This window comes from Coptis chinensis, chromosome 2 (assembly GCF_015680905.1).
Source record: "Coptis chinensis isolate HL-2020 chromosome 2, ASM1568090v1, whole genome shotgun sequence".
In the NCBI taxonomy this organism is placed as follows: domain Eukaryota; kingdom Viridiplantae; phylum Streptophyta; class Magnoliopsida; order Ranunculales; family Ranunculaceae; genus Coptis; species Coptis chinensis.
Window position 1 is genome coordinate 21,233,175 of NC_141457.1, and position 19,436 is coordinate 21,252,610.

The 19,436-nt window shown below is 37.4% G+C and overlaps 1 protein-coding gene across 1 annotated transcript; it reads right to left on the reverse strand.

Moving 5' to 3' along the window:
* Positions 1-17,614: 17,614 nt before the first annotated feature.
* On the reverse strand, positions 17,615-19,230 carry LOC147515312 (uncharacterized). The gene is made up of 4 exons (XM_086592866.1): positions 18,657-19,230; positions 18,116-18,579; positions 17,855-18,040; positions 17,615-17,773 (listed from the first exon to the last, which is right to left on the reverse strand). Exons 1-4 carry the CDS (start codon positions 19,066-19,068, stop codon positions 17,615-17,617), a joined length of 1,221 nt encoding a protein of 406 aa, XP_086448992.1. The 5' UTR covers positions 19,069-19,230.
* Positions 19,231-19,436: the final 206 nt, after the last annotated feature.

Here is a 19,436-nt window from a genome sequence, read left to right on the forward strand (position 1 = left end):
TATGCAACAACAGGCTGGTAGAATCACCTCTTAATCACTTGAGACTACCGATGAAGTGCCCTTCACCACCCTTCTTAACAGCCTTAGTCTCATTAGTTGGACGTGTTCGAGCATAATCCAATGGATAAACAAATAGAAGAGATAAAGCACTAGCTGCACCTCCTAATGCCATGTTACCAGCAAACCATTTCCAGTAGCCATCTCTATCTTTCTTGAAGTTGAATAGTCTTTTAAAGTAATAATATACATTCAGGGTTAAATATTTAAAAGAAAGCCTCGGACATGCTTAAATAATTTGAAACTCCAAACCATATAGTTTTCACTACGAACTTCTGAGAGGACAATGAATTTAAATAGTTTACCTTGGAAGGCTATTTGGGAAAAGCATATTTTGTAATCGGGTAATGATGAAACACCAGCCCATATCTCTTCATTTGGAGTGCCCATAATTCTTGGCAGAGAAAACCATAAGTAGAAGGTAAGTACAATAGATATTACACTCCTTATGACAAGTCAATACAATTTTATGAAAACTAACTCAATAGAAACTGACGAAAAACAAAAAAAAATCATTACATAAACACCCATTCTTTTTCCTGTACTTGTTTGTTAAGAATTTGAGATGTAAATGTTAAACTTACTCAATATTGAGATAAGTAAGTTAAGCTACAAATTCATTTCACAAAAAAGCGAAAAACAGACCATGCATGTGAAACCTCCATACTCGTCTAACACTAAGTGGTTTTCAAACCATATAAACAAACAATCACAAATATCAAAAGTGCATCACTTCGAGAATTTCATAATATTCAAGAACTACCCGCAAACGATTATTCAACCTGAAGGGGGTACCTATTCGTCTAATACTATAATATTTCCAATTTATGTTTAGTCCTAATAGAAAAGTAACCTGCTAGTCATTTAAAGCGTTCTTTACCTATTTCATGGTTGGCTCAAATCAACATTGTTGATTACAATATCATCCACACCACGATCATCCACACCTGAGAGACAAGCAGCAGTATCAAGCAACACACCACACATAAGATAGCAAACAAGAGTGCAAAGTACTGCATGTATTCATTTGCCTATGACCCATTCTTCTTGTTAAGCAAACTTTAGATGCATTACAGACAAATAGTCAAATACAGATGATTCCTGATATAGGGACCTAACAAAAAATAACCTTGATGACTTCTATAGTTCTATAATGTACCAGGGGAAAACAGAAGGAAAAGTTAGTATTTGATGTTGCTACAGAAGGATGACGAGAAAGCAAGATGTAGGTCATTCAAACAAAAGTAATTAGATTTTTCCATTTTTTAGCGAGTAAAATTAGGACAATGATCTGAAAGGAAGATGTAAAAATGCGAGCTCATACGCCATAGAAGCCATAACCGTAGCATCCTATACAATAAGCAACCAATAAACTTCATATTTATGAAATCCATATAAAGGGTGAAACAATTCCAAAACTACATGGGTTTTACCCTCTTTCCATTATCCAAATATTTCTCTTATACTCTTATATTCTTACAAGATTTAATTTCTATCAATCATGGGGCAAATTAATTCTATAAAAAAAAACTTGGAAACCATTTACCAACCTTTCCCTTTCAGCTATTCCTTCTAATTGTTCAAGAGGCTGGGACTGTGGCTTTAAATTCAACCTGGGCTTCTCCACTGCCCGCTTTCCCTTGTCACTCCCAACAGATCCTGGTTTCGTTGACGTTTCACTTGCATGCAACTCAATGACAGTTTCCACATGACCGGGATTAGATGGTGGTCGGTACCCCTGATTGCATATAACAGTTGATTATAAACATTCAATAAATTTAAACTCTAAACTACCCAACTTTAAGATTATAAAACTAGAAATCCAACTTTGAACAACTAACAAAAAATGTAGCATTACCTGCTTATAATCAACGATAGGTGGCTCCGAAGTGTCCAGTGGCTTTGATCTTGGAAGGAGCTTTATCTTAGGCCGTTCGACTACTTCTGCAGGTATCACAGGTTGCATTTGTGACCCACCCAATTTACATTCAGCAGAAGCTGGACGAATCACCTCACGGTTAAATGATAAATTTGGCTTTTTAGCTTCAGTGTACATTTGGGGCATCACCATTTCCTGATAATACACATTCCTAGCACCCAAATTTTCATCCTCAACTACCCGACCCTTCTCCTCATACCTCCCCCTCATTCCATTAAAATCACCTCTATCATTCTCCACTCCACTATACAAATTCGACCGAAAATCAGTATCATCCGAGAGCCTAATGACTTCAACATCATTGATTTACAAACCATATAAACAAATATTCACAAACTATAGCTATATTCGCAAATTATATTCTACCCAATCTAGAGTTAATGCAAAACTAGGTAAAAAAAATAGACTTTATAGAACAACCTCATGCTTAGAATGAGAAGCCCACACAAATCCAAAGAAGAAAAAAAAAACACGAACCTTGATGTGAGAACGCACAGAAGACCTATTCACATCAATTTTAAAAATATAATGAATAAAATTACTTCATTTGAGCTCAAAAGCTAAACCCATCAAAAAAAATACTATCTTTAAAATCAAAATTGAGAACGATTTAGAGTGGAAAGAGACACATGAGTAAAGGGAAAAAAATTTACCTTTGAAAAGAGAGACACAATTTGGAGAGAATATATGCGTTGAATTTCCTGAAAAAGAAGAAAAATTTGAAGGTGAGCTAGAGAGCTAAGTGTTTGTGAGATATTGAAAATTAGTTTAGGAAGTGAGCTAAGGGAGATGACCTTGCCTCCCTCTTGTTGTAGTTGTGTGAGTGACCTAAAAATTATCTTTTGTGGGGTACTAAAACATTTTTGGCACTGGTGAGAGTTTTCCAGAGTTTATTTCGGGTTGATGGTTGCCAAATCTCTAGAAACAGTCGGCATACAAGAAATATCCGTCAAAAGTGTACAACAGTTATTAACCGTCATATATATAGACAACATAAAACATAGGGATGTCCGTCAGGTAAGAATTTTTTTTAACAAAATGGAAAATAACTAATCTGACGGCCATTATTTGGTGGCCAACTAGCTAGAACCGTCGGAAACATCCAACAGATCATAGCTGTCGGCACACCTCTATTAGGTCTATTAGGTAAACTCAATTTTTTGGAGGGTTATTACAAACAATTAAGGAAGTATCTCAACATAATAATTGAGTTGAGAAGTAAACTAAGAGATTTCAAATTAGAGATACTTCAATTCTAAATAAAATAGCGGATCGGTTGAGTAGAATGGATCATAAGTTTGAGAAGAACTGAATTTTCCAAGAAGAACCGTTAAAGATCAAGAAGGCTAATTGAATAAGTATTTAGAAATAGAAACTGGATTTGAGATTTAGATAAAGTTTTGTTGTGTAAATATATAGTTGACTACATATTAAAATTGAAACCAATAGGTTATAAGTCTAATTAAAATTGGCACTAACTGTAAGTTTAATTAAAATTGACTACATGTAAGTTCTATCCAATTTATAGGTTATAGGTTCGATTCACTGAACGAGTGCCGTTTTTATGTACCTTGTGAATAATTTTTAAAAATAAAGTAGAAAATAATTAGTATATAACTTTATTTATAGAAAATGTGAATTGGGTAGCAAGTTCCACTATTAATTAAAATGAAAATTAGAAAAATAAAATAAAATAAATGGGTTGTTGTCAAATATTCTAAGAAAATAGTTTCAACATTTAAAATTTGAGTTCAATGACTTTTCCAATTTGAGTGTGTGGGGGGGAGAAAGATAGAGACATATATCTATGAAAAATCCTGTGCAAAAAACTCATATAAACAAGCAAAGCACACTTTTAATTTGCTTGTGGATGCATGAGTAAGGTATTTTGGTTATGGATGCATTTAGTTATTACTCTTTCTTTAATCTCAAATTGCCTGTGTTCTGTTTAAATTGGTGTCATCTTGGTTGAGAATAGTGTTCTATATTGAAATTTTAATAGTATCATACTTGATTAAAATCATGATTGATTAATCTTTGACAGTGCGTCTCAGTAGCAAGAGGAAAAATCAGTATAATTGATTCGTTACAGTTTTACTTGGGAAAAGCATACACATTATATTACATTTGAGATATATTTCTACAAACAACAAATGATCTACAATGACCAAAATGGATAGTAGATGTACATAATATTATTCAGTTCAACCAAATTTCTACAATTCCAATGTACTAAAACACTTCCCTGCAAACTGTTCAAGCATGGATTAAGATGGCTCATTCCTCATTTTAAATTTTCCTTGAACATCTTGCCCGCATACCTTTCCTTACCAACAACGACTCCAATGATCTATGCTTCTCAAGTGGCGTAGTATTAGTATTCTTTTCAAACTATTTGGTCGTCATTGCTGTGTGCACACCTATATACAGTGAAACTTGCTAGCATTTCTTTTATCCCTTTTATAATCAAACTACAATATATATTCACAATTAGAATAAACATAATAAGCAACGAGATGAATGCGTGAAAGAAAAATGTAAAAAGAAATATCATGTTGGAATAAATCAAAATAACAATCAGATTGCTTGAAGATCGTGCAACTGTGCGTCGACAACGGTATTATTTACATTAGTTCTCAAACACATGTTGGTTTCAAATAAACTTGAGAAAATATTAAAACACGATGATTTGTGTCTCAAAGAGCCTCACCAATATACAGTTTGTGGTAACTTCTCGGCATTCTCGCTATTTGATATAATGCACTCAAATTTCTTGTTGTGCCTAGTGTTTGTCTCCACCATAACCACAAACTACACTTTCAAATAGAAATGAAACTTCACAATATTTCTTCATCTCCACTGCAATACAATGAAACGTACAAATTTAGAACACCAAGTCACTGAAGTCGCGTGTCAAAATACAAAAACTAAAGCAATCAAGTTATAAATGTGAAACTTTAATAGTAAAAAAGCACTCTGAGTTTGACTTTTTCTTTAACTATATATCTATCTATAAGATGAGTTGATCTCCATATACTATTATCAAGAAATCAAGTTCTACATAAGAATAGACATGTTATATAGCATCGTCCATTGGTCTTCATCTATTACCGCCCTTTACATGAGTCAAGATCAGTGTGCACGTTCATATACATTCATTCCGCTAAGACTAAGACAGCCCAACCATTCATATATTAAATTTCAAGTAACATATAGCAGCAAGCCAGTAACAATGTAGTAATTTGAAAAAAAAAATTATAATAATCCGCAATGCATAACGAAAGCAAGAATGCATACAGTTCAACCATCTCAAGCTTATATATAAATTGATCTTTGCACTGCAAGAATGCATACAACTTCGGAACCTAGCAGTGCAAAGATCAATTTTTTACAAAAACATTGTGTAGTGGATTGAGTATTCGTGGAGAACAAAAAAAATAGTCATGAAGAAGAAGGCAAAAAAAGGCATAACATTATATGAGGCATGAAAAGCATGGATACTTGATGAAGAAGAGCTGAGGTTTGGTTACGCAGCTTGCCAGAAAAATCAGACCACAAATAAATATACACCTCTTGAACTTTTGAGAATTTGAATTTTCCTAAGAGAGTTTGAACAAACAGAGACTTTATGTTTGAACTTTGCAAACAACCAAATTTTTGGTATAAAAATGAGTTGTTGGAAAGTTATAGACCCATAAGATCGAATGGAGCCCTAACGAAGATGGGCACTTGTTGAACGTTGCATTGCAACGCTTCAACTGAAAGGTGCACATAGTTTTGTGCAATGAGTTGTACTGTGATAGTAGTTATTGTAGTTCATAAAGAAAAACAAACGTACCAAACCCCAACATAGTATAAAAAGAAATATCTAAAGGCAGCCCTATATATATCACTCTTTAGCTATGGTTGTTGAATTCATTGCCCTAAACATCAATATGCAACCTTGCTCCACACTTCTCAATCTTCCCCTTGAAGTGAATTGAATCTTCCTACATCACCAAAATGCTATACACAATATGCTATCGATTCTCCATAAAACCAAAATGATATACACAATATGCTATCGATTCATATTAGTAAGGGATTCACACCATGCAACTATTAGAAACTACGAATATACAATTATATACCTAAAGTACGTGACTTTTCTGAAATTTTTTGACAGAGTCTCCTCTGTATTTTTGAAATTTCATAAATATAAAACCTGTCATAACCTAAAAATTTAAAACAATATACTTCTTATTGATTAACCCAGCTACTTAACCGTCTCGACGAATGCCAAAATAGTTAAATAATTGGTTTAAAAAATAAGATCACTGCAACATTAGGACTTAGTACAGCAAAGAACTTGAATGTATCGACTAATGCCAGATCATCCAAGCACCTCGTACAAATATACTTCTCATTAATTAACCCAGCTACTTAACCGTCTCGACAAATACCAGAACAGTTAAATAATTGGTTTAAAAAATGAGATCACTACAACATTAGGACTTAGTACAGCAAAGAACTTAAATGTCTCGACTAATGCCAGATCATTCAAGCACCTCGTCCAAAGCCATTACCGAAAACACATATTAAATATATACTTTCGAGTCCAACGCCCCAAAACTCGAACAATTATATACCTAAAGTACGTGACTTTTCTAAAAAAAATTGACAGAATCTCCTCTGTATTTTCGACATTTCATAAATATAAAACCTGTCATAACCTGAAAATTTTAAACAATATACTTCTCATTGATTAACACATCTACTTAACCGTCTCAACGAATGCCAGAGTAGTTAAATAATTGGTTAAAAAAATGAGATCACTGCAACATTAGGACTTAGTACAGCAAATAACTTGAATGTCTCGACTAATGCCAGATCATCCAAGCACCTCGTACAAATATACTTCTCATTAATTAACCCAGCTACTTAACCGTCTCGACAAATACCAGAACAGTTAAATAATTGGTTTAAAAAATGAGATCACTACAACATTAGGACTTAGTACAGCAAAGAACTTAAATGTCTCGACTAATGCCAGATCATTCAAGCACCTCGTCCAAAGCCATTACCGAAAACACATATTAAATATATACTTTCGAGTCCAACGCCCCAAAACTCGAACAATTATATACCTAAAGTACGTGACTTTTCTAAAAAAAAATTGACAGAATCTCCTCTGTATTTTCGACATTTCATAAATATAAAACCTGTCATAACCTGAAAATTTTAAACAATATACTTCTCATTGATTAACACATCTACTTAACCGTCTCAACGAATGCCAGAGTAGTTAAATAATTGGTTAAAAAAATGAGATCACTGCAACATTAGGACTTAGTACAGCAAATAACTTGAATGTCTCGACTAATGCCAGATCATCCAAGCACCTCGTACAAATATACTTCTCATTAACGAATGCCAGAGCAGTTAAATAACTGGTTTAAAAAATGAGATCACTGCAACATTAGGACTTAATACAGCAAAGAACTTAAATGTCTCAACTAATGCCAGATCATCCAAAACCATTACCAAAAACACATTAAATATATACTTTCGAGTCCAACACCCCAAAACTCGAACAATTATATATCTAAAGTACATGACTTTTCTGAAATTTTTTGACAGAGTCTCCTCTGTATTTTCGATATTTCATAAATATAAAACCTGTCATAACCTGAAAATTTAAAACAATATACTTCTCATTGATTAACCCAGCTACTTAACCGTCTCGACGAATGCCAGAGCAGTTAGATAACTGGTTTAAAAAATGAGATCACTGCAACATTAGAACTTAGTACAGCAAAGAACTTGAATGTCTCGATTAATACCAGATCATCCAAACACCTCGTACAAAGCCATTACCGAAAAGACAAATTAAATATATACTTTCGAGTCCCATAGCTATCAAAAGATTTACATCATTAACAAATTCGAATGAAGACATACCTCTTTCGACTCAAATTTTTCCAAAAAACTTGAACCGTACCAAACTCCTAATCACATAACCCTAACTCCATGAGCCACAAAGTCAAAAGTTAAAACCAACCCGACATGGCTAGCAAAATATACTATGGCAAACAGTAAAATTCAAATGTACGAAAAAAACAATGTTAACCTATAGTTCAGGTTAGTTCTTTGAGATTTGATAAACATGCTACTCATTGAACTCACTGTTTAGCGACAATACCATCCCTGTATGTAAACAAAATCTGAATAGCTTCTTGAATCGTACAAAAACAATATCAGCATTCATCACGTACAAATCTCATATTAATTAAAAGGCTACTCAAAAAAATATCAAGTCATGTCTATTTCGTGTAAACAACACATAAGTGGTTTCCATGTAGTTCATATACACTTCAATAAGTTTTAAAAAAAAAAACCCTTTGAATGGGTGTCGAAAGCCTAGAAAGACTTCTCTATCAATAACCTAACTTCTTAGAATTCATCACATGGTTTCCGTCCAGTAATGATAGAATGTGTGACTTCATTTAGAAAAGTTGTGCGACTCCCCAAAGGTTAGCTTGGGGATCCTTTTAAAAGGAACTTCAGTTGGGCCTTTTATTCACTATGGTATATCTAGAAGGATCATTAATAGAACTAAAAGTCTTAATGCTGCAACTTTGATTAGTTCTATGTGAACAATGTTAGCATGTGAGTCTTGCACTCTATATATGAGACTCAGTGTGTTAATGATGGCCCAATCTGGTGTTTGTGTGTTTCAATTTTCAGACTCGGGTCTTGATTTATCTCAAACCCCAATTTCTTATGCCTTGCCCAATTAGACAACATAAAGCAAGAGTACTCTGGGCATAAGAATTTGTGAACAACTAAAAGAACCTTGGGATTAAGAGTTCTATAAACCTCAACAGCGTAATCCAAGTAATTATTTCACATGCCTAGACAGTCCCAAAAAACATCCCACTAACAATTCACATATGCTCACAAAAAATGAAATACTCGTACGAAAGTAATCCAATGTAATTTTTATCATGGACCAAGTTTGTTTTATCAATACTTTATCTAATCATATAATTGTATTGTTATTCAATTTCAATTCATCAGTTATTTCCACAACCACAGGGTCCACTTTCATGAACTTAGATTCTTAAAGTCTGAAAAAATAAATGAATAAAAATAAAAAATAAAAAAGTAAAAAACAATGTAGCACGCATATTGGTATGTAGAAAAAAGAAGTTGGGAAATGTTTCGACCCCCACCTACATGGCAAACGTCCATTGGTAGGAGTCTCCACTTTATTCGTTTAATCGACAGGGCTAAAGCCCAATTCGCAATATCATGGATCAATGCACAGGCCCATTAACTCATGTGGCTAAGGCTGAACCTTAGCCACATGGCTTGCCACTAATGTACGTTGATTTATGTCTAGATTCGTTTCTTATCAAAGAGATAATTATCAGTTGAAAGTTATAGTATATCACAATTACTCAAGCTACAAGATTACTTGAGCTACAAGGACTCTCTACTCTACCTATATAAATATCAAATTATTTTTCATTCAGAACTACGTTCTTGAGACTTGATCCCACTGATAATTTGGGAGTGCGTTGAGGCAACCGCAAAGGTCTGATCTCATCATTCCCCGATCACCATCATTTTTTCTAATTACTTTTTCTCGTTCTTTCGTCTTTTCATCAACACTTGGTGTTTTGATCATATTTGGTCGAAACATAATTGGCTCGATCACGGTTCTTATACTACACCCTCGATCACGTTCTACGAAAGTTATGACGATACTTTCGAAGAGCTCAAGGTCCCGATGTGATTACCGGCGATCATCACGAACATGACGGTCAAGGACAACTTGGCACTGACAGCATAATACCTTCTAATACCGTCGTTCCACCAATGCGCCAAATTATTCAAAGCGTGAGGTTATTGCCTCTTACGATTCTCCAAAGATCGATCGCGGATAATGTAAGTCATATGTCTCGAGAAGCACTTCTTCAAAAGTTAAAAAGGCGTCCGCGAAAGCGAATAATTACTACAGCGTCATCTTAAACGACGGCAGCTCCACTCGCGCAGATAATGTTGTATATGTCACACCACAACGCCACACACGCCAACGACATAATAGTGTGTGGGATCGTTTAAGTGGTGAGGATGAGATTCACGATATTCGCAAGCAGCCATCAACGAAGTTAAGAGTAATGGGCTTAATTTAATTCCCGACCTCCGCCGAAATCTCCACCCACTTGGTCACGTTCTCGGTAGGCAAGGTAATGCTAATAATCGTCGAATGCACCCCACGATCCTACAAATTATCGGCAAGTCCCGAGGAATTCGAGTGGCTTAACAGAATAATGATCGCACTCATGATCGAGAACCATCGGTATGGTGAAACACTTCAGCAACGCGGTTCTTATCATTCCGAACATTATCGCATCTTGAAAGCCCAACGCGTTACCATCCACAATCATCTCGACACGGAACGATGAATCTTCGCCGCGTTTTCTTCTCGTTATGTTCGCTCCCATAGGCGTCATCGTGACTATGATCCGCGATCCAACAGATCTGGATCGATGACTCCTCAACGTGTCGAGAAATGATTAAAAAGCTCTTTCGGATAGCGATCCTTTTGAATCGACACTAGAAACTCGGCGGTTGAAGATGGTATTTTGGACAAATTTTTCTCGCCCGTCAAAGGGCTACTCATAACAAAGACTTCAAACAACCGAGTTTGATCAATATGATGATGATGTCGAGGGTTGCCCTATGCTTCATGTGATTAATTTCACAAACAGATTTGGTTTTATCGGGGAGGTGATGATGCTTTAAAATGCAAACTTTTCTCTTCTACATTAAAAGGGGAAGCGTTGGTATGGTTTAGCGAATTACCTCCGCTCTCATTCGTCGATTCAAGGACTTAACCGAAAAGTTTTCAAGGCGTTTTCATCATAATCTCAAACGTCCAAATGGAGTCCGAAGTTTTTTCAACATCAAGCAACAACGTGAGGAAACTCTCCGTAGTTTTATCGGCATTTTCGCAAAGCTGCAACTGAGATTTCGAGCAATCCGATCTAATGGTGGTTTACGCTTTTAAAGAAGCTATCTTGTTTGATAAAGATGGGTTATACAACTCTCTTGTTAGGGATATTCCATCTTCCGACGCGGCGTTATACCAATGAGTTCAATAATTTATCAATGTTGAAGGCGACACTACGCTCGAACTTTTCGTGACAAAGATAATAAAGGAAAGGATTTCAATGATCAGCAAAATAAACAGAAGAATCCGACTTTTGATCAACAAAGAACCCGGTCGGAAGCCTCAGTATAAGAAAGAAGACTCCACGAGCGGGACCGGAAAGCCTTTTATTGATTTTGAATTAACTCCGCTTAATACCAAATATCGCGGTAGTTTATGACAAAATCAAGGATAAGAGTCTGCTCACTCCGCCATTTCCTTAGCGGCGACACTAAAACAACTCGCGATAAATCGTTATGGTGCAAATTTCATAATGATTATGGTCATGAGACGGAGAATTGTCGGTCTTTTTGGGGAAGAATTGAAAAGCTTTGTGCGGAATGGAAAACTTGATCAATATGTGCGTAAGAAAGTAACAACTCAAGCTTTAACTATCATCGATCACAATGTCATTAAGGTTGGACATGCCATCATTGATTCATTGTCCAATACTCGTGAAAACCGCTTCGTCGTTCTAAAGTCAAATATCTGTCTAATTTGTACGAAGTTAACGGGATCAATTTCGTGGAAGGTTTTCGCACGGAGACTATTGAAGATGAACCATTATGTTTCACTGACCAAGATCTAATGGGCATACATGTTCCTCATTATAATGCTGTCGTGATAACTGGGTATATCAGCTGTATGCGTGTACAATGTATAATGATCGACACTGGTAGTTCAGCTAGCGTCATGTTTTCTGGGTGCTATCGCAGTATTCCTTTTATTGATAACTTGGTCACCCTTGAAAATGTGCCTATCGTTGGTTTTGATGGTACCGCTACTCATTGCGTTGAAAAGGTGTCTCTCCCAGTCACTCTTATGCAGAAAGAAGTCAATATTGATTTCTTATTGATGGATTGTAAATCTCCTTACAATGTCATCCTTGGTCGAGATTGGATTCATTATATGGAAGGTGTCGTCTCAACATATCATCAAGCCATCAAGTTCCCATTCAATAAAAAAGTCTGTAAGGTGCGCAGCGATCAACTGGCATCTCTAATTTTCCACGACAATGTTCTCGATGATTATAAGAAGTCTGAAGTTGTTGGACGAACTATTCTGAGTTCCAACGCCGTCAAATAGCAATTACAGCATCCGGGACCTTCAGTTTACTCTGCCAATAGAAATGTTGAAGGACCCCGACAGTCGATCCACTTTTAGAAGTTCAAATTGGCCAACTCCCGAAGAGACTACGTTTATTTCGGCCGAACTTTCAGAAGAGGAGAGACAAGAGCTTATTTTGTTATTGCGGAAGAATAATCATGTGTTTGCTTGGCGAATAGAGCAAATGCCTGATATAGATCCTTTGGTGGCTTGTCATAAACTCGACATTGATCCTAATGCAAAACCAGTTCGACAAAAGCCCCGAAGGATGGCCCCCGATAGAAAGATGAAAGTGAAAGACGAAATCGACCGTCTCTTGTCTGTTAACTTTATAAGGCCTGTGACTTATCCAACATGGATGTCAAATGGTGTCGCAGTGCCTAAAAAGAATGGCAAATTACGTGTTTGTATCGATTTCACAAATCTCAATAAGGCTTGTCCGGTTCATCCGTATCCATTGCCTCGTATATCTGAAATGGTCGATGCAACATTTGGTTTTCAGCGTTTGTCTTTTTTGGATGCTTATTCTGGTTATCATCAGATTTCGTTATTCATTGAGGACCAAGAGTTCATTGCATTCATTATAGACCAAGGCATTTACTGTTACCAGGTAATGCCTTTCGGTCTGAAAAACGCTAGAGCCACATATCAAAAGCTAGTCAACACTATTTTTTCTGACCTACTTGGAAAAACAGTCGAAGCATACATCGACGACATGGTTGTCAAATCTACAGAAGCACCTGATCATCTTACTGATTTGCAAGCTGTTTTCGACAGACTCTCCAATGTCAACATGTGTTTGAATCCGGCTAAGTGTTCTTTCGGTTTATTATCTGGTAAATTCTTAGGATACATGATGACTAGACGCGGAATTGAAGCAAATCCGGATCAGATTCGAGCTGTCCTTGAAATGCCTTCTCCGACGTCAAAGAAAGAAATTCAACAACTTACAGGACGCTTGGCTGCCCTAAATCGCTTTATCTCTCGGTATTCTGATCGATGCCGTCCTTTTTTCCAAACATTGAAAGACGCAGCAATTTGGACGGAGGACTGTGAACTTGCATTTCGTCATTTGAAAGCATACTTAGTCCAACCTCCGGTTCTTGCCGGTCAAAGAACGGGCAGCTATATAGGTTACGTATTTAGCCGCCACTGATCATGCCGTAAGTGCCGTCTTATTTGTCAACGGTGGCGATGGTCGTCATATATTCTTTGTTAGCAAGACTCTTACAACTGCTGAAACAAGATATTCTCGAGTGTAGAAAATTGCATTGGCTTTGGTTCATGCTGCCCGATGTCTTAAACCTTATTTCCAGGGACGAGTCATCAAAGTTTATACGGAATATCCACTGGGAAAGCTTTTTCGCAATGCTCAGGAATCAAGTCGCTTCGTAGAATGGGAAAGTTACCTTAGCGCTTATAGCATTGTGTTTGAAACTCACACAGCTGAGAAAGGACAAGCTTTGGCTTCGCTAATGGCTGATTTTCCAATTGAGAATATTCTTATGTCTGACGCATTACTAGATGAAGAGAATGTTGTCGACAACACGCCATTACCTCTCAGGGATGATGATTTGCCAAACTTATCAGATATATCTGCTGATTGTTGGATTGTTTACACTGATGGTTCGCATAATAAGTATGGCTCCGGTATTGGGTGTGTAATCTTGCAACTGAATGGAGAAAAAATTGAGAAGTCAGTGCGTTTGGGTTTTGACGCTTCAAATAATGAGGCCGAGTACGAAGCTGCATTTGCGGTTTGCGCAATGCTCTTCACTTGGGGGCGACTAAGCTACAATTATTCACAGATTCTAAGTTAGTCGCTAGCCAGTTTGGTGGATCGTATGCAACTCGTGACGATAGAATGGCGGCTTATGTGGACTTAATTCATCGGATTGCTCGAAATTTTGATTCTATCAGTATTGTGCAGCGTCCGCGTCATGACGTGCGACATGCGGATTCTCTTGCATATTTATCCGCAGCAGTTAAGTCAGATAAGCCTCGCCATATTACCATTGAATTTCAAAAGGAACCGAGTATCGATCTGTCCATCGAGGATGTGCGCGATATGTACATCACTCAGAGTTGTTTTTTCATCAAGACATTTTATGAGGAATCACGTCATGCCAATTTGATATCTCCTGTGCTGACTCGGAAGCGCAAGCGTGATCTTGATAATCAAGCTATCATTGCAGAGAAAACGCTTGATCCACAACTTATGCTATCAGATGGCCACAATGATCCTGTCAATGATATTGTCTCGGTCCATACCGACGACGATCATGAAGCTGACAATGCTCCAGAGGTTCCTGATATAGAGCTAAGTTTTTCGCTTACACCTTGTGATGAAGATGATTGGCGTCTTCCTTATATCACATATTTACATGATCACATCTTGCCTCCCGATCATAAAGTGGGTGATCATGTCAAACGCGATGCTTGGAAATATTGTCTCATATCGACTTCGAACGGTCTATTGCAACTTTATCGCAAAGGCACAAGTCGTAACCCTATGCTTCGTTGTCTCAGCAGAGCTGAAGGTTTGCTCATCCTGGCGGAAATTCATTCAGGCCTATGTGGGAACCACTCCCGGGGGCGAAGTCTCGCTCATAGAGCAATGACACAAGGATACTTGTGGCCGTACATGCAAAAGGACGCTAAGCGTTTGTCTGAGAAGTGTGTTCCTTGTCAGAAATATGCTAATATGGGAAATCTTCCAGCAACGGAACTTCATCCAATCTTGAGCCCTTGGCCGTTTGCAAAGTGGGGTCTTGACATCGTCGGTCCTCTTCCGAAAGCTCCTAGCAGTGTTTGTTTCTTACTCGTCGCAAATGATTATTTTACCAAGTGGGCAGAAGCTATGCCCTTAGCCCAGATCCATGCTTCAAATGTTAAAAAATTCTTATGGCGAGACATTGTTTGTCGTTTCGGTATTCCAACATCATTGACTTCCAACAATGGCAAACAATTTGATGCTGAAGAAATTCGACAATTTTGTTCTGACTTGAAGATTAATCACAATTTCTCGGCACCATACCATCCTCAAGCTAATGAACAAGCTGAAGCTACTAACAAATCCATTCTTGCAATGCTCAAGAGACGACTTCAACAGGCCAAAGGAAATTGGGTTAAGGAACTTCCTGCGATTATGTGGGCTTATCGAACCACACCTAAGCATTCAACTGGATTTTCTCCGTTTAATCTTGCTTACAGTACGAAAGCGGTCTTGCCTACAGAGTTGATGACACCAACCACACGAACTTTTAACGTGGAATTGGAGTCGAATGATCAAGCACTTGCTCAAGTCAAAGCCTTGATAGATGAGACAAGAGATGTTGGTCTTCAACAGTTAATTCGTTATCAAGCTGATATGAAACGAAAATATGATAAGAAAGTTCGACTTAAAGTGTTTGAGAAAGATGATCGGGTACTTGGCCGAAAGACGAGGTTGATAGATTCTGTAAATTTGGAGAAAATTGACAGTCCATACATCATAGATCGCCCTCGCCACCAAAAGATCTTATTTTCTCCGAGATTTAGATGGGAATGTTCTCGATAAGCCCGTGGAATCGCGCGTTTCATCTGCGCAAGTTCTATAAGTAGATTTTAGTTGTGTTTTTCCGTTATCACGGAGAAATAAAATAATACAATATTTAGTTTGTTTTCGATTCGGGCATGTATTTTCCATTGTTATCTTTGCATTTTTAAGACTTCGGTAATCAATAAAAAGGCGGTTCTTTCACTTCGGTTCAATGGTATGATTTTGGTTTTAGCGAACCTTATAATCGCTATTACAACAAAATCGGATTTAAATTACCACGCGTTTAATTTTCGTCGGTCTAAGTTGAACGCTTTTACGCTTTCGCTTAGTCGTTACTATCGCTATAACAAAAACGGCGAAATTACCACGCGTTTAATTTTCGGTCTAAGTTGAACGCTTTTACGCCGCTTAGTCGTTACTATCGCTATAACAAAATCTGGCGAAATTACCACGTTTAATTTAATTTCGGTCCTAAGTTGAACGCTTTTTTTCGCTTAGTCGTTACTATCGCTATAACAAAATCTGGCGAAATTACAACGCGTTTAATTTTCATCGGTCTAAATCGAATGCTTTTACGCTCGCTTAGTAGTTAATATCGCTCCGACAAAAAATGGCGAAATTACCACGTTTAATTTCGTCAATCTAAGTTGAACGCTTTTACGCTCGCTTAATCGTTACTATCGCTCCGACAAAGTCTGGCAAAATTACCACGTTTAATTTCGGCAGTCTAAGTTGAACGCAGTTACGCTCGCTTAGTCGTATTATCGCTACGACAAAATCTGACGAACGTACCACATTTAATTTCGTTAGTCTAAATTGAACGATTTTACGCTCGCTTAGTCGGTTACTCGCGTTATGTCAACATCTGCTGACGTTACCCCGTTTCGTTTCGTCAGTTCTGCGTCGGAGCATTTTTTCGCTCAATCTAATTTTGCAAGCTTAAAATTAGCATTGGGGGAGTTTCATTCTATTTCGTGTCATCTATATAATTCAACAACATTGTCAGTTTTCCACAGGTATGTTATCTGACATCACAATGATATTTAATTGCCAACACATACTTTATTTTATTCAAAAAGAATTTTTAGCTCTATGGTATTACAAACGCAAAATCACATGATCATTGGTTTGGGCAAATCCAATGGTTCCTTACAAACTTTTCGCATATACAACTCGTACAAATCTTTGTAATTCATCTTCTCACGTTCTAGTTCATCTCCCGTTTCTATTAAAGTCTCTGTCAATTGTCTTAAGGACGATTCACAATGTGCCATTTGCACGTGATCTTGGCCGAGCCGCTCGTTTAAATCTGTCATTCGCTTGTTATTTTTCTCTGCCTCTTTTTGCGCACGTTTAAGTTCACGATCTTTGGTCGCCACGAAGTGCCTTTAATTCTATCACATCTGCTTTTAAGTGTTTGTGTTCTTCCATTATCTCGCGGGGCTTTTCCAAAGTCTTCAGACGATCTACGCTTTCGGCTTCTTTTCGTCCGCTTCGGTTAAGTTTTTGTTTTCGTCTTCTAACTCTCTGTTGGTTCCGCTTAACGCTTTGTTTGCCTCTTCCAATTTTCGGTTGAGTATTTTCACTTTCTCTATTTCTTCTACGGCATTGACTTCATTCGGATCGATACTTTTCTTCGCAACTTTTTCATCAATTTCTTTGGCCCGTACTACCGCCGTTTTAACCTGCGGTGAAAAATATCTGTTTTCATCAATCTTTCAGACTTAAACACAAGTTTGCAATAAATGATAAAAAAAAAATACTATCATACCTAGTTCATAGTGTCAAAAATCATTGACACTGCTCTGTCATATTCTCCGATGTTCTCCGTATTCTGGTCACAGTTTTGATATTTTTCGAGCCCCTCCATTGGCGTGGTCTCTGGCGATACCTTCGCTTCGTCGTCCAGACTTGAACATCTTTGCTTCATCTACCAATTTCATTGGTTTAGTGTTGGACATAAATTTCTTTACCGTCCTAACGCAATAGTAAAAGTCAACGGTCCACTTACTGTTAACAGATTCTGTAGTTTTCCTCCATGAGTAGTATTACCCCGGACAGTACTTGCCAGTGGTGGTTGGATTCTTTGCTCCTGCATTTTGTTTTGCCGTTTGTTTTCTTTCACCGACTTTGTGTTCTTCGCTGCACTATCTTTTGTAAGTATCACGGTTTCGTTCTTTTCCCCGCCATTCTTTTCCTGTATATACCAAACCAGAGCGAGATATTACATCTCCCCACACTTTTACATATATATGTTTTCTACGGTACATACCTTTTCCTCTTTGTGTTGAGAATGTACTTTATTTCGTCTGGGCTGTTTTGTGCATTGTAGTCTCGTCCCTCGAGGCATCATACATTGTAACGTTGGTTGTCTCTCTTGGTCTCCGTTCGCCCGTTTTCTTGTGGAACATCTTCTTTTGTACAATTCGCTATTTGTGTTTGGCAAGCTCAGCACTAATTCTCGCTGTGTTAATTTCGTTCCATCTTCTTTTTCACTATCGCTATCGCTGCCAAATATTGCATTTCTGAGAATCTTATTCTTCTTCGCCATTTCACTATGTGTCTCTTTGGACCTATCGAGCTGTTGTTCAATACCCCCATAGTGTTGGAAATCAACAATATCATCGAAATAGCTCAGATCTACCAATCTTTCGTCAGAACATTCATAAAAGAAGAAACGAAGGTTGTTCTCCACTTCCTTGTCCAATTCAATGTTTGGTAGTGTACTCGCATTTTCTGTTAGACACAAAATAACTCGTGTTAGTCAACAGTTTACTCGTAGTACAATTTTCAACACTTATGTTTTGGCTTACCTCGAAATTTGTTCGGCACTTTAAACTCTGTCGGATTCCACTTCCCTCGCAAGCGGTACAGAAATCTATCCCATCCGGTGTATACTTTTGGGAACCCTTTAAAAGTTCTGTTTGAATCCTTGAATTCAACTTCAAATTTTATGTACCCTTTCGTCAGTATGGCTTTCGGTCGTATCAACGCGAAGATTTCTTGAGCCCCAAACCTTCTATTAAATTCATTTTGTAAACGGTGCACTCTCGTAAAGATTAACCAGAACGATATTGGCAGTTGTCCCGGTGCAATTTGCCACCACTCCAATAATTGCGCAATTTCTTTGTTCAACGGAATTGTATTCCTGCAATTTAATTGTGTGTAAGTCATTACTACTTCATCTTCTTCGACTTTCGTTTCAAATTCGTACACTTCTTCCATCTCAAATTTCTCGAGTCCTAGTATTTTCTATATTTCCTTAAGCGACCATCGACGCGGTTTCAGGTAGTCGTTATATCTGTCACCTTCTTTCCACCTCACCAAGTCTCCGATCGTCATCGAGTTTTTTTTTTCTTCTCGATTATCTTTCATCCGTGTAATACAGTCGTTTCTACCTGCAAAAAAAAAACGGGTCAGATAGCTCAAAAACCGGATGCACTAGCTCCACAAGGGTGAACCGGGTCAGCTCAAGGCAACACAGGTACGGTGCCCTTCCTTTGCTGGCAAAGCACTGTATCATGTTTTGTTATTTCATTCCGGATACACTTTGGCTATGTTAAAAAGAGCAAGTACGGTGCCCTTCATTAACT